Below are 14,722 nucleotides of genomic sequence, written 5' to 3'. Positions count from 1 at the left end.
AAAGGCCGGCTCAACCCCCGGGGTACAACAAAGACCAGCATCTCTTAAAGGGGCTCACATTGTACTTTATTGACGTGTTAAGGGAGCGCGAGGACTTCCACTTAAAGTAGTTAACATGACACCTGTACACACACAAATACGTGTCCCCACCCTCGGGGAAGGGTGAGAGGACTCAGTATAGAAGGAAGGGAAGAGGGGGTGGGGACAGAGGGCCCTTGGCCCGCTCCCCCCACCCCACCCCCCCGCGGGGGCAAGGACGCTGCAAACAGAGTGGATCAGAAGGTGGGTTATTAAGAAGCATCTTGCTTACTAACATGAGGCCCGGTGCCCTGCGAGAGCACTGATGAGGCCTCATTGGCGTACAGGAGGGGCCCTTGGAGGGCAGGCACACAGTGCCTAACTAGCCAGCGGAGGCCGGCATCCCAGGGGTGGGGCGGAGGTGGGGGGTCGTGCGCAGGGCCCCCAGCCCAGGCCTCTGCTCCCCACCACCTCCCTCCCCGCCCTCTGAGAGAAAGGAGGGTTTGGGCTTCAGCCATGGACTGACGCCTTTACGGCGGCGTCTCCTTAAACTACAGATACAATGTGCATCAACAGGGTGATCGTTCCTGCCCCACTCGGCAGCCGGCTCCAGGTGCCGGGTGGGCCAGGACCAATCCTACAGTATCTTTGGTTTGTGGGTTCCCTTCCCTACTTTACTCCTCCCTCTGTCCAGCCTTAGGGCCGGCAGCCGCACGGCTGGGTCACTCGCTGGGGTGCCCGGGCTGGTAAGAAAGGATCTCGGCAGCCAGCCGCTGGGGGTCCAGGAGCTGAGGGAAGCGCCCCATCACGGCCTCCACCAGGTGCGGGGGAAACACCCCGCACAGCTTGATGTACACACTGGCTCGCTCCTTGGCTAGGCTCCCGGCCCCGGGGCCTGGCACCTGCCGCTCCGGCAGGACCCGGGTGGGTGGGGGCAGCTGGTACGGCTCAGACCAATACTCTCGGGGTGGAAAGGCAGCTGGCGGCGGGGCATAGTCAGCAGGGACACTGAAGTGGCCGGCACCCACGGCCCGTCCAAAAGTAGGGAAGGCTGGAGCGGCCGGGAGCTCGGCCCCGTAGGGGCCGTAGCCAGCATAAGGGCCCCGAGGCGGGCCGGGTTCTCCAGGGCCTCCTCCTCGGACCCCCCACAGTTCTGACATCTGGCTCTCCAGGGAGCCGATGCCCGAGTCCAGGCACTCTTGGGAGTTGTACGGGAGAGAATCCAGCGTCTGTGGGAACCAGTCTGTGGGCCCAAAGTTGCTGCCGCTGCGCCCGCTAGGTGGGAGGCTCCTGCCCGCTGGGGCGAAGGTCTGTGTCAGACCCTCTCGGTGCGGCCCTGGCGATGCCTGGGCTCCCAGCTTCTTCCCATCTAGGCTGCCCTGCTCATGCTCTGCCGGCAGAGAGCCAGGCTGGGATGAAGGTGAAGGCCGCCGGCCACTCTTCTCCTTGCTCGGGGCCCTAGGGAGTGAGAGGAGGGCACTGGCACGGAGCTCATCAGCCACAGAGCGCTGGGGGCGGCTGGGCCGCTCTGGGTGGAAGAACCGGCATTTGATCCCATAGGTGCATTTCCTCCCTGGAAGAGAATAAGGGGGTCTCTAAGCAAGGGGTTCCAGAACCAGGGCTGGGAGGGGGAAAGGTGGGGCACAGGAAACGTGGGGCTGGGTGGTCTCGGAGAGGAAGCACTCGGGGGCCCAGGCTGCCTTGGATGAGAGAGGAAGGGGAAGGAGTGAGGGGGCAGCTGGGTCTCTTACCATAGGGACACGGCTGCTTCCGGTGCTCGGCTGTGAGTGGCTTCTTCCGCAGGAAGTTGTCCAGGCTTGGCCCGTGACGGCCCAAGGGGTCATCGGGGGGCATGAACCTGCAGGGTAGGTGGGAGAGCAGCTCCGGAAACTGCTGTTCGTCCTGCAGGACACCTCTGGGCCCAGGGCGGGAATGCCCCAAGGGAGGGGAGGGAGGAGGACCCCGCCAGGGCCGTTCTCTTGCTGGGCACTCCGTGAGGACGTGGGGAGGCCAGCAACCTGAAAATCTGCAACTAAGGCTGCATCCATCCGCCGGCCTCTGGCCAGAGACCGAGTGCTGGGAACCACTGACCAGATCCTACCTATCACAGAAGCTTCGGCAACTCCACATTCAGATCCCCTGGCCTAGCCTGGCCCCTTTTACCTGGTGGTGAGTCCCCTGCACTCACTCCCAAAGCTGCCTGGATACAAGGCTGCGGCCCCAGCAGAGCTCCCCGCAACAAAGCCCCGTGCCAGAGGACACGTCCGGCTTCTCCCCCGGGACCCCGGGGCCCGGGAGCCAGGAACGTACTTGTCGTTGACGAAGGAGTACATGAGCAACCGCTCCTCGATGAAGCGCTTCCACTCCTGCCGCTCGCCCTGGAGGTCCCGGTACGTGTCATTGGAGACCACGACGCCGTCGGACTCAAAAGCCAGCTTCACGATGAAGCGATCGTCATAGCACACCACGCGCTTGCCGCCCACCCGGCGCGATGGGGTGAACACCAGGATCTTCTTCTTCTCCAGTTCCCGCAGGATGTGCTGGTCTGGGAGGCAGTGGCAGCACAGGTCAGAGCCCCATCTGGACCCAGAGCCTCTGGGTGACCAGGCACAGGAGCTCCGAACTCCAGGTACACCAAGGCAGGCAGGGGCAGAGGACAGCAGAAGCCAGGAAAACAGATGCTGGTCCCTGGGGCGTCTGGGTGGCTCAGTCGGTTAAGCATCCGACTTTGGTTCCGTCACGATCTCACAGTTGGTGAGTTCGAGCCCTGCGTTGGGCTCTCTGCTGTCAGTGCAGAGCCCAGAACCCGCTTGGGATCCTCTGTCCCCGATCTCAGTGCCCCTCCCCGCCCCCCTCGCTCATGCTCGCTTCCTCTCTCAAAAATAAACAAACAGTAAAAAGCAAAAACAAAAACAAACCAAGCTGGTCCCTGCTTGAGGCCCAGAAGCGGTCAGTCACACCCAAACCGTCTCCCTGGGGAAAAAGCCCGGCTGGGGCAGTGCGCCCCCCCCCCCCCACCCAGAGGTGCCACTCACCTGTGATGGGCACGTCAGGTCGAGGTTGCTCCTTCCTCCAGGATGGTACAAATACCGTAATGTCTGTGTGGCCCCGCTCCAGAAACCAGTTCACCGCCAGGAGGATGCCCCGGCAGGAGAACACCTCCTTATTCCCGTGGCTGGGAAGAAGAAGGGGCACAGGGTCAGCCCTGGAGGGTGGCTGGCCTGCCATCCCGAGCCGCAGGCAGGAGGGCGTGGCTCTGCGGCCCCTGCCCTGGGCTCAGCTCACTGCCCTCTGGCCCAAGGCCTGCATTCCCTGCTGGTTCCCACAGCGTCCGGGATGGCCAGACCGGGGACTTTCCCTGAAGTTCCATCTCCCGACAGTGAGGAGACGCCCAGGAATCTGGCGGCACCCGCTTCCCATGTGGGGGAGGGTCAGGCCGCTTGCAACACACCTGGGGGTGGGGGAAAGGCTCTGGCAGCCTTCTGGTTCCCGCCCCACCCGGGGGTGCTGGGACCACGGGACGTAGAGGCACACAGGCACACTGAGTCACCACCCCTCCCTCGGCCGCTGGGCGGTGCTGCGGGTGGGGGTGGGAAGGGACGAGCCCCAGCTAACTGAGGAGAAACCAGATTGTTCTGGATTAAACATGGATTAAAGTTCAGTCCTACACAAGCCCCAGGGGCTGGGACTCAGGAGGGCGAAGGGGAAGGAGCCAGGATCCATTGTCCAACACAGGCCAGCAGTGACAGAGTGGGAGAGGCCACTGAGGAGCCTTTCAGTCTGAAAGTGAAAGGGCACTGCTTTTCCTCCCAAGACTACCAATTCCCCCAAACGCCCAGACCCGGACCGCCCTGTCCTTTCCTCACCCTTCTGGGGAGGGCACGACCTGAGGCAGAAAGACAGTCAGGAAGACACCAGGGGACTCTCTCTGTTAGCAGGGGAGCTGGAGATGGGACACTCCCTGCTGTGGTCTGATGACTGGATTTCACCCCGTCCAAATGTGGCTGGATCCAGAAGCCAGCCCTGAGGGGCTGCTAGCTTGCTCTGGCTCAGTTTCCGTATCTGTAAAATGGGCCTGGTAGCCTGCAGCCTCTGAAAGAAGGGCCCATGTCAGCAGCATAACTTTCCTGTTTGCTTGAGGCCAGAGACAGTCCAGCAAAGTGGAGGCTTCCTGGGAGGGTAAGAGGAGGCCAGGGGACCCCCAGGGAACCCTGGGTGTTGTGGAAGGGCTCTAGGCCCGGGCTGGGGGCGCTGGACGGACCAGCTGCAGCTCCCTCCTCAACAGCCCCTACCCCTCATTCACCCCTCCGCGAACAGCTCTCAGTCTCTTACGCTTGGTGAAATTAAACAGAATAAACGTTACACAAAGGAGGCAAGGCCACAGCCAACCACATCCTGTGGGTAGCTTTGGGGTGGGTGATAGCCCCACGAGAAGATAGAGAGGCAGGTGGGGCAGCTGCAGGGCACGGAGGCTGTCTGGGGGATAGGCTGGGGCTCCCGGGTCTGAAGGTCTCCATAAATCGTAGGGGGGCAAAGTCCAGCTGAAGGCAGCGCTCATCCCTGCCAGGTGGCGGGGCCTCCCCACTGTCCACCAGGCTCCTTTATAATAAAAAGTTCACATTTACTGAGGGCTGTGAGCCAGGCTCTAACCAAGTGCTTAACACTGAATTGTCAGCAAGCCTCTGAGGAGGGTGCTATCATCAAAGGCCCCTTTCCCCTTCATTCAGATGAGAAAACTGGTCTACAGAGCACAGAAGTTGTGGCAATGGTGAAACACAGACGCGAGCCCCAGGCTTGTGCTCATAACCACCATGGATGCTGATGCTCAGACAGGTACAAAGTACCAGCCCTGGCCTTGGGGCAGATGGCGGTCAGCGGGCACCAAGCTCCTACTGGGGGCCAGATGAGGCCCGCACCTTCTGTCTTCATCCTTAACAAAGCCACAATGAAGGAAACCCAGGCTCTGCGACTCACCCAAGGTTCCCTAGCTGGTGGTCGGAGACAGAACTTGAACCCACATCTGGGGCTACTGGCTTGCTGTTCTAGTCCCTTAACAGCAAGACCTGAAGCTTATCTAGCAGAAGGAAAAGCCCTCAAATTTAAGTCTGAACAAGGCGCTAAGAGGTAGGGGCAGGCTGGGAACAAGAGACAAGAGTGCAGCGGGCAAACTCCTGCTCTTTGGGACCCGTGTGAAATGGCACTGCCTCGGAGAAGCCTCCCTGACCTTCCAGTATGGCTTAGGTCCCTGGTTTGTCTTCATGATGCCCCTCCCTGGGCCTTCTGCTGTCTCCGCATTGGGAACGTGATCATCCCCTGGCTCGGCTCCCTGGCTCAGGTAAGCAGTCAGCACATGCACCCACTGACCTGCTTCTGTACACACGTACGTACGTGCACATGGCCCATCCGAGGCCAGCATCTGCCAGCCCTAGGACTTCATGGGATGCCACAGCTTTCAAGGACAGAGTACTGCCTCTGGGCATCAAAAGCCTGAGCTGGGGACAAGTCTGCCCGCAGCTGTCCTAGCCCCAAAAGCACTCCTGAGGCAGGTAGGGAGAGCCTTGCTCTTGGCAGGAGTAGAGCCCATGATGTAGTCCGTCAAGTCAAGCCAGGCCAGGAGTGCCTCCCTAGAGCTAACTTTAGTCCCTCTTGTTGCAATGGAGGAAGCTGTGCTGGCACAGGAAAACCAGACATCCTCCCTCCCCCACCGCAGTCCCGTTCGCCCAGAAGGTGAGGGGACTGGCTAAGATGTGTGAGGATGTAGGGACTCGGCTCAGCTGCTCCCACCCTAGGATAGAGGGCAGGGCTAGGCCAGGCTACCCAGGTAAAGAGATCTGCCTGGGCTGGGCCCAGCTACAAGAGAAAAATTCCCTTAGAAGGAAACAGAGGTGAATTTCCCCACGATTTGCATACGGTGGGGGCTGGTCTGTCTGCCTTTGGGGGGGAGGGGGCGGCAGGGCAAGAACCCAGCAGCAGCTGAGACAGGAAGTTTGAGGCAGGAATTCCCCTCCTGCTACAGCCCCAGCTCAGAAACCCCCAAGGCGGTGCCTCTCCGGCCCAGCTCCTCTCGGGGGCCACCCCCTCCTCCCGCCCAGGCCCCTCCTCCTCCTGCCTGGATACAAACACACAGAGCACTTGGCTGCCCCTGGGGAGGGAGGGGGTGGGAAGACAGTCCTGGGCAGGCAGCCTTAGCTTGGTGCAGCCCACCCAAGCCTCCAGGAGAAGAAGTCACAGACCTATGCAGCTCCTCGCCCAGCCACAGGCTGCTGGAGCCTGAGAAGGGACCCCCTAATGCTCAAAGCACAGACTGTAACCAGCTGCCGCTAGCCGTGTGGCAGCCAGCTCTACCCAACCTCCCACCTAGGCTCAGCCCATTTCCGAGACGGGAAGACCGATCCAAAGGTGGCTAGAACAGGCCACCTGCATCCTTACTGAGCTGGGCCAGGTCCAGCCCTACAGCTGACTTGGCCCAGCTGGGCTGGGAGTGGGAGGGGCTCTGGGTACTGAAGCCTTAGGCAGCCCACCTGGGAGACCCCTCTGACACCAAAGAACCCTCTCCAGGCCCCACCCTGAGTCTGGGGTCTCCCTCTCCACGCCCATTGGAACTTTTCCTGGTGAACGATCCACCCAGCCCTGACTCAGCAACCACTTTGGAAGGACCGGGAGAAAGCAGGGCCAGAGGGAGCAGCCTGGATTGAAAGCAGGCTTGTGCTCCGTGGGGTCAGTGACAGCTGTGGCCCCTGGCTTCACCTGCCCCCATTCCCTGTGACAGTCTTTGTGGAGAGGGGACTGTTACTGGGATGGAATCCTGGCTTTGGCCCTGGGGCCCAGGTGCCTCATTTGTAGCAGAGGCAACCCAAGTCACAGCTGACCTGCCCACACCCCCCATGTAAGCCAGATCCTTGAGGTCACTCTTGGTCACAGCGACAAAGGCCTCAGTACCTGGGCCTGCTTCCTTGGGGGTCCAGGTCTGGGACAACAAGGTCTCAGAGGCCCCAGACCCTAAGTAACAGCAGTAAGAACAACTACAGCTTACTGAGCTTCCGTCTCTCTCCAGGCTCTGTGCGGCCCCTCCTCACAAATGTCACCTGAGCAGGGGTTGGCTGGGTCTTACTGATGAGCAGAGAAAGCTCACGGAGATCAAGTGACTGGCTCCTACACGGAGGAGCTGGCCCCACAGTCTACTCCCCTTACACCAAGCTGCCTGATGTCACAGGAGAGGAACTGAGATTGAGTGCTGGCCTTCAGGGAGAGACGTAGTGCCTAAGGTGAACTCCAGAGACAGAAGGGCTTAAGTTCGAATCCTTGCTCTACCACTTACCAATACTGAGCCCATGAGCACGTCTTTGAGCCTCTGTTCTCATCCCTAAAACATTCCCAACAGACCCACTTCCAAGACGCCATAAGGATTAAGGGAGTCTCTTGGCACATCGTAGAGCCTCAATAAAAGGCCTTCCCTTCCTCTACACGGGTCTGTGAAAACAGGTCACACTCCTTCCTGAAGGCCTCTTTACCACAGGTGTAGAGACACATGGCCACCATTCCCAGCCACAGGCCCTGGTCTTAGCCCCAGAAATGACACGTACCTCATGGCCACATTGCTCCCATCAATGACCACAGGCCTCAGGTCGCTGCCCTCCTTGTTCTCCTCTGGGGGCGAGGGCTCCAGGGTGGGAGCCTTGGGGGTGCCCCCACCCCGGGGGACCAGGGGGAGCTGAGCAGAGGGGTCCGGGGAAGCCTGGCGCTCCCGCTCGGCTGCTGACCCATGTTTGACCAGCTCGCCCAGCACCGTGTTGGTGTCGGCCTGCACCCCCAGTTTCTGCAGGACACTGTGGATCTCAGCAGATGAGTAGCCTAGCTTCCGAAAGAAATCAACCTTCATCTGTAGCTCCACAGCCGATGCCTCCTCAGTGCTGGGCTCCTGATCCGGCCTGGGAGTACCTTGGCAGCTACGACTGTCAAGTTCCCACAGACTCATGGTGGGGCTGGCTTCCTGAGTGGATCTCTCTCCACCTGCCACTCACAGCTCACACCGATGGAAAGCACCTGTCACAGCTCCTGTAGGACAACCACAAGAATTAAAGATGGGAGTGGCTCTCTCTCCTACCCCTCTCCAGCCCCTACCCCACCCAACAGGTTGAGACCACACTGACTGGTGGCAACGGGCAAAGCCGGCCGCACGTGTCACCTCTCCTACCCTCTGGAAAGCTGTCCCAGCTAGGAGTCATCATTCCCAGTATATACAGGATGAAGCTGAGCCACAGACTTCAAGAACTTGCTTAAGGTCATCCAGCTGTTAGCTGGTGGCGCAAGGACTTGAACTTACGCTGTCTGACTCCACTTCCTACCCCGCCCCTAGTCCCGTGGCAACCCAGGGGAGCCAGAAGTCCTGGGAGGCCTCGGAGGACGTCGCCGCGCCCCCACAGCTGCGGGGCGGGGCTCTCTGATGGAAACCCGGGGTTGGCCGGGCGCTGGCGGGGGGGGAGGGGGTACCGGGGGCTTCCCCGCTGAGGTCAGCGCCTCCGCCCGCCCCGCGCTCGGAGCCCAGGCCGAGGAGGCGCAGGGCCCGCGGCCGGACTCCCCGGCCGGGGGGGGGGGGGGGGGGCGGGGGGGGAGGGGGGGGAAGTTTCCGAGGCGACCCACTGGCGAGAAAAGTTGCTGGGAAACTCTGGTTGGCCGCCGGGCGCGGGTGACGCGGAGGCTGTCGCGGCCCCGAGCTCCGCGGCCCCTCGGCCCCACTCCGGACCTCAGCTCCCCTCCCCGAGGCTCCCCCCAACTTGGGCTAAGTTAGAGGGGTTCCCGGGGACAGGCGAAATCGGAGAGACCCGCCCCACGTCCCTCCCCTCCGGACCGGCCGGAGCCCTCCCCGCGCCGCCCACCCGCCCCCGGGGTCCGCGCCCCCCGCCCCGCCACGCGCCTCACCCCGCCGAGCGCCAGCCACGGCCCGCGGCGTCTCCATGGGGCCGAGTCCTGGGGGCGAGGCCGGTGGCGCCTTTATACGGAGAAGGCAGGTGGCGTTCGGCACCGTGACGCGGAAGCCGGGCAGGGGAGGCGGCTGCCGGCCCGGGCGGCAGGGGGCGGAGCGGCCACCGCCCCTTCCTGCTCCGCCCCCGCGGCGCCCCGCCCCGGCCTCCGGCCCCGCCCCCGCAGCCGGTGCGCGCCAGCCGGCCGGGCCCGAAGGGGGGCGGGGACGCGGGACGCCGCACGCAGGACGCGGCACTGGGCCCCCGCGGCGCCGACGTCTGCGGGACCGGAGCGCACAGCCCGCCGGCGTCCGGGAGGCGTGGGCCGATCCATGTGCGCGCGGACTCACCGGAGTGCGCACAGCGATGCGAGGGCCGGTGCAGGTACAGCCACGCACGTTGAGACCTAAGAGCGCCCGACAAGTCCGCCCCGACCGACCGCGGGACAGTCACGGTCGCGCTGAGTGAATCAGGTACACAGAGGTTGGTGTACACAGCGTTGGAGGTAGGTCCATAATTGCAAAGACAGGCACCTTTCAGACTGAGACAGGGACAGTCAACAGGCACACCGTGACTGGAGCAGGTACACAGCGGTGGGGTCGTGGTGAGGACACTTAGCAGGATAGAAAAGTACAACCAGGAAGTACACAGTGACCGAGGCGGAAAACCAGGCAAAGAGGTACGTTTACACCAATCACCGTGTGAGCGGTCACAGAATAGTCTCTCACGGCTCACGGATGCCACCCACCCCCACCGTGAGAACGCTTTTAGGTTCCCAGGTCAACCAGTCATGGTCTCTTACTGGAGCACGGCACTTTCCACTATTAACCCATGGGCTTAGAGGAGGAAAACAGATTGCTACGCCTATTTTACCCTCGAGAAGTTCAGAAAAGGGCTAATTGCCCCATTTGGAAAGGATTGGAACTAGGGCTAGGAGCTCCCATTCCAGGGCCCCGGGTGTCATCTTTGTCACTTTCGAAATTACCAGTGACGTAGGGCAGTGGGGAGACTGGAGAGAGGATGGGGCCTGACACCTGCCCTCCAGTGTGTGTGTGTGTGTGTGTGTGTGTGTGTGTGTGTGTGTGTGTGAACAAAGGGAACACAGAACCCACAAGCTGGAGGACAAAGCCTCAGCAGTGCCACCAGCTTACTTTGAAGATGGGGAAACAGGCTTAGGGAGCCAAAGCACTCAAAACTGAGAGCTTACTGTGCCAATACTTTACTCACATTTTCTCTGCCCTATCAGAGAGGACTGCATCCTAGAAGGTAGGTATTAGTGTTATATACAGAAAATTTTATTGAAGACACCATGTGCAGTTTAACGGCTAATAATAATTACAATCAAGCATCCATGTGTTCGCTAGCTAATTTAAAAACTGGACCCCCCCAAAAAAATAAATAAATAAAATAAAATAAAAACTAGACCCACACCAGTACCTTTGAGACCTTCCACATGCGTCCGGTGCAGCCTCCCTCCCATCCTGAAGGACCACTTTCCCGAATTTTTTTTTTTAATGTTTATTTATTTTTGAGACAGAGGGAGACAGAGCGTGAGTGGGGGAGGGCCAGAGAGAGAGGGAGACACAGGATCTGAAATAGGCTCCAGGCTCTGAGCTGTCAGCACAGAGCCCGATGTGGGGCTTGAACCCACGAACCGTGAGATTATGACCTGAGCCGAAGTCGGATGCTTAACCGACTGAGCCACCCAGGCGCCCTTCCTGAATTTTGCTTTAATTGTGCTAATTGTTTCCTTGGTTTTCTCTTAGTTCTGCCACCTTTGTATAAATCCCTAAATAATATATCGAGTTTTCCTTTTTTGTGTACAAATGGAATCATTCTGTGATTATGTGATTCCCCTCTTTCACACAGCATTGAAGTTGGTTTTTACGTAAGATTTTATTTTTTAAAAAAATTTTTTTTTTTTTCAACGTTTATTTATTTTTGGGACAGAGAGAGACAGAGCATGAACGGGGGAGGGGCAGAGAGAGAGAGGGAGACACAGAATCGGAAACAGGCTCCAGGCTCTGAGCCATCAGCCCAGAGCCCGACGCGGGGCTCGAACTCACGGACCGCGAGATCGTGACCTGGCTGAAGTCGGACGCCCAACCGACTGCGCCACCCAGGCGCCCCGGTAAGATTTTATTTTTTAAGTAATCTCTATACCCAACATGGGGCTCGAACCCACACCCTTGAGATCGAGAGTGTCATGCTCTACCCACTGAACCAGCCAGACACTCACAACATAGCATTTTTTTTTAACTTTTTGGAGAGAGAGTGCAAGTGGGGGAGAGGGGCAGAAGGGGAGAGAGAGAGAGAGAGAGAGGAGAGAGAGAGAATCTCAAGCAGGCTCAGTGTGGAGCCCAAGGCAGGACTCCATCCATCCCACCACTCTGGGATCATGACCTGAGCTGAAATCAAGAGTCGGACACACAACCAACTGAGACACCCAGGCGCCCCTAGCATTGTTTTTTGAATTTTTTTTTTTAACGTTTATTTATTTTTGAGACACAGAGAGACAGAGCATGAACGGGGGAGGGGCAGAGAGAGAGGGAGACACAGAATCGGAGGCAGGCTCCAGGCTCTGAGCCATCAGCCCAGAGCCGGATGCGGGGCTCGAACTCACGGACCACGAGATCGTGACCTGAGCTGAAGGCGGACCCTGAACCGACTGAGCCACCCAAGCGCCCCTAGCATTGTTTTTTAAAATACATTTTTGGGGGCGCCTGGGTGGCGCAGTCGGTTCAGCGTCCGACTTCAGCCAGGTCACGATCTCGCGGTCCGTGAGTTCGAGCCCCGCGTCGGGCTCTGGGCTGATGGCTCAGAGCCTGGAGCCTGTTTCCGATTCTGTGTCTCCCTCTCTCTCTGCCCCTCCCCCGTTCATGCTCTGTCTCTCTCTGTCCCAAAAATAAATAAACGTTGGAAAAAAAAAATTTTTTAAATACATTTCTGTTGGGGCTCCTGGGTGGCTCAGTCGGTTAAGTGTCCGGTTAAGCGTCCGACTTCGGTTCAGGTCATGATCTCACTGCTTGTGAGTTCAAGCCCCATGTCGGGCTCTGGGCTGTCAGGACTCTGTGCTGACGGCTTGGAGCCTGGAGCCTGCTTCAGATTCGGTGTCTCTGTCTTTCTCTGCGCCCCCCCCAAAATAAATAAACATTAAAAAAAATACATTTCTATTGCCTATATACCTATGACTTACTTATTTTACGATTGAATAATATTCCGTTTTAGGAATATACCACTAGTCGTTAATCCATTCTGTTATCGGATGTTATTTCTAGGATTCGTTATTTATTTGTTTATATAGCTGTTGCAGGGAGTGGGCTTTGGACATTGTTGTGCATGGCTTTAATGCACTTGCAGAGCTGAGGAAACAAAAAACTCAGAGATTCAGAGAAGACACGTCACTTGCCCAGGGTCACACAGCTCTCTTTGAGGCAGCGAGCCTCCAGTGCCTGCTGGTTTTAGGAGGCCACAGAAGACTCAGGGCCCAGGCGGAGGGAGTGTGCATTTGTACCCGGTCCCTGAAGCTGTTCCCCTGGGCTTGCCTGACCTTGCCTACCCAAGTCCCTGTTTTGTTGCCCATCAACTTTAAAGATCCCAAAGTGTTCCCTCCTATGCCCCCCATGCACAACCCCAGGGGCTGGCCACCAGCCAAGGAGAGAGGGAAGACGAGGCCACTGGGGCCCACAGCTGGTCTCAGCTGTTCCACTGAGCGTTGTGTATGCTGTGGCCCTAATCTTAATTTTTTTAATTAAAAACATTTTTTTAATGTGTTACTATGTTTTCTTTTTTATATACATTTTTTAATGTTTATTTATTTTTGGGAGAGAGAGAGAGAGAGAGAGAGAGAGAGAGACAGAATCTGAAGCAGGCTCCAGGCTCTGAGCTGTCAGCACAGAGCCCGATATGGAGCTCGAACTCGTGAACCATGAAATCATGCCCTGAGCCGTAGTCGGATCCTCAACCGACTGAGCCACCCAGGTGCCCCTGTACCCCTAGTCTTCACAGCAGCCCTTTTATAGGTAAGAAAAACTCAGTGACATTCTGCGTTTATTCATTGTAGTAAGTACCTGTAAGATAGTAAAAATATTAAGAAACAAGTCCAGGTTAACAACTGTCACGATGGTAAGTCAACCACAACAATAATGCCTCACATTTATGGACTACTCTCTAGGCCACGGGCCCTGTGCCAGCCCTTTACATCTGCCTCTTCCTTGGCTGGGAGTGCCCTCCCCTCCTTCCCTCTGGACTGCTGCCTGGCCAATTCCATTCATCTTTTTGATGATGTCACCTCCTCTGTGAGGCCTGCCTGAGACTCTTCAAATGCTACTTTCCTTCCTCCCCAGGGCTCCCCCAGCACTGGGCCTGTGTCCCTACGTGCGGCATTGATTGCCTGCCTGGGACCTCCTCTGGGAGGTCCAGCGCTGGGCCAGTTGTAGCCGGCACGACCGGGTGATGAGTCACGCAGCTATGTCCCCTCCCAAAGTGAGCCGTGAGCTGAAGTCTCGCCCTCTTCCGGCTCAAGAAAGCTGCTCTTTCCCGAGAAGCTGACTCTTCTGCAGAACCCAGGGCTGCTCCGGGAAACCCCTGCTCCACTTACGGCTGGATTTTGCAAACCTTGGCCCTAATTCCCAGGAACACTCTGGATGTAATGGTGCCCTGCCCACATTTGTCTGTCTTGGTGGCTGGGCTTGCCAGCTTCCTTCCTGGAGCCTGCCTGCACCTGGCCAGCCTGGGTGAGGTCTGCAGAGGTCCAGGACTGCTTATCCCCTTGGCGGGGGCTGGGGGACCTGGAGAGAGAAAGGATCCAGGAATTACCTTGGCCTTTGATAGCTCCTCTGGGCAGCTCAGACTGGGGAGGACCCAGGAGCCAGGTCACCTCTGTAGGAAGGGTGACCCAAGCTTTAGCAGAACACAGAGGTTAAATTCATCAAGGACTCCTGGAAGTGGAGAAAAGATCACAGGTCCCTCCCCTGTTTCTATGCTCCTAGTATACTTTTTTAAGTTATTTATGTACATATGTATGTATGTATGTATGAGAAAGAGCAGAGGAGGGGCAGAGAGTGGGAGAGAGAGAATCCCAAGCGAGCTCTATGCTGTCAGTGCAGAGCCGGACTCTGAGGCAGGGCTTAATCCCATGAACCGTGAGATCATGACCTGAGCTGAAATCAAGAGTTGGATGCTGAACCGACTGAGCCACCCAGGTGGCCCAAGTTATTCACATATTTATTTTAAGTAGTCTCTACATGGGGCTTGAACTCACGACCCCGAGATCAAGAGTCACATGCTCCTCTGACTGAGCCAACCAGGCACCCCATCTCCTAGTATATTGTAAAAAGACATCACAGTAGGGCTGCAAAAAAAATTAAGGTGTGTTTTAAGCAGTAATTGAACAAGATAACTTTTTTTCATCATGTATTCAAATGCAGTGCGATGTATTTGGACCACTGACAAGATAGTAATTGCAGAATTAGTTTAAAAAATTTTTTTTAATGTTTTTATTTTGCTTTTGAGAGAGAGACAGAGTGAGAGCAGGGGAGGGGCAGAGAGAGAGGGAGACACAGAATCTGAAGCAGGCTCCAGGCTCTGAACTATCAGTGCAGAGCCCGACGTGGGGCTTGAACTCACAGGCTGCGAGATCGTCACCTGAGCCGAAGTTGGACGCCCAACCGACTGAGCCACCCAGGCGCCCCCCAATTTTTTTTTAATGTTTATTTATTTTTGAGAGGGACAGCACAAGCAAG

General features: G+C 57.8%; 1 protein-coding gene across 2 annotated transcripts; it reads right to left on the bottom strand.

Moving 5' to 3' along the window:
* Positions 1–44: 44 nt before the first annotated feature.
* ZC3H12A (zinc finger CCCH-type containing 12A) lies at positions 45–9,099 on the bottom strand. Of its 2 annotated transcripts, none has more exons than XM_086716492.1 (6): positions 8,938–9,099; positions 7,602–8,073; positions 3,054–3,193; positions 2,329–2,563; positions 1,770–1,876; positions 45–1,591 (listed from the first exon to the last, which is right to left on the bottom strand). In XM_086716492.1, exons 2-6 carry the CDS (start codon positions 7,991–7,993, stop codon positions 741–743), a joined length of 1,725 nt encoding a protein of 574 aa, XP_086572618.1. In that variant the 5' UTR covers positions 7,994–8,073; positions 8,938–9,099; the 3' UTR covers positions 45–740. The 2 variants fall into 2 exon arrangements, with proteins under 2 accessions (XP_086572618.1, XP_086572620.1); XM_086716494.1 differs by lacking the exon at positions 8,938–9,099 and adding an exon at positions 8,213–8,866.
* Positions 9,100–14,722: the final 5,623 nt, after the last annotated feature.

Source organism: Puma concolor, chromosome C1 (genome assembly GCF_028749965.1).
Source record: "Puma concolor isolate L17-30 chromosome C1, mPumCon1.1.hap2, whole genome shotgun sequence".
Lineage (NCBI taxonomy): Eukaryota > Metazoa > Chordata > Mammalia > Carnivora > Felidae > Puma > Puma concolor.
The sequence above is the reverse complement of the archived record's forward strand: the minus strand, read 5'-3'. Positions and strand labels throughout refer to the sequence as shown.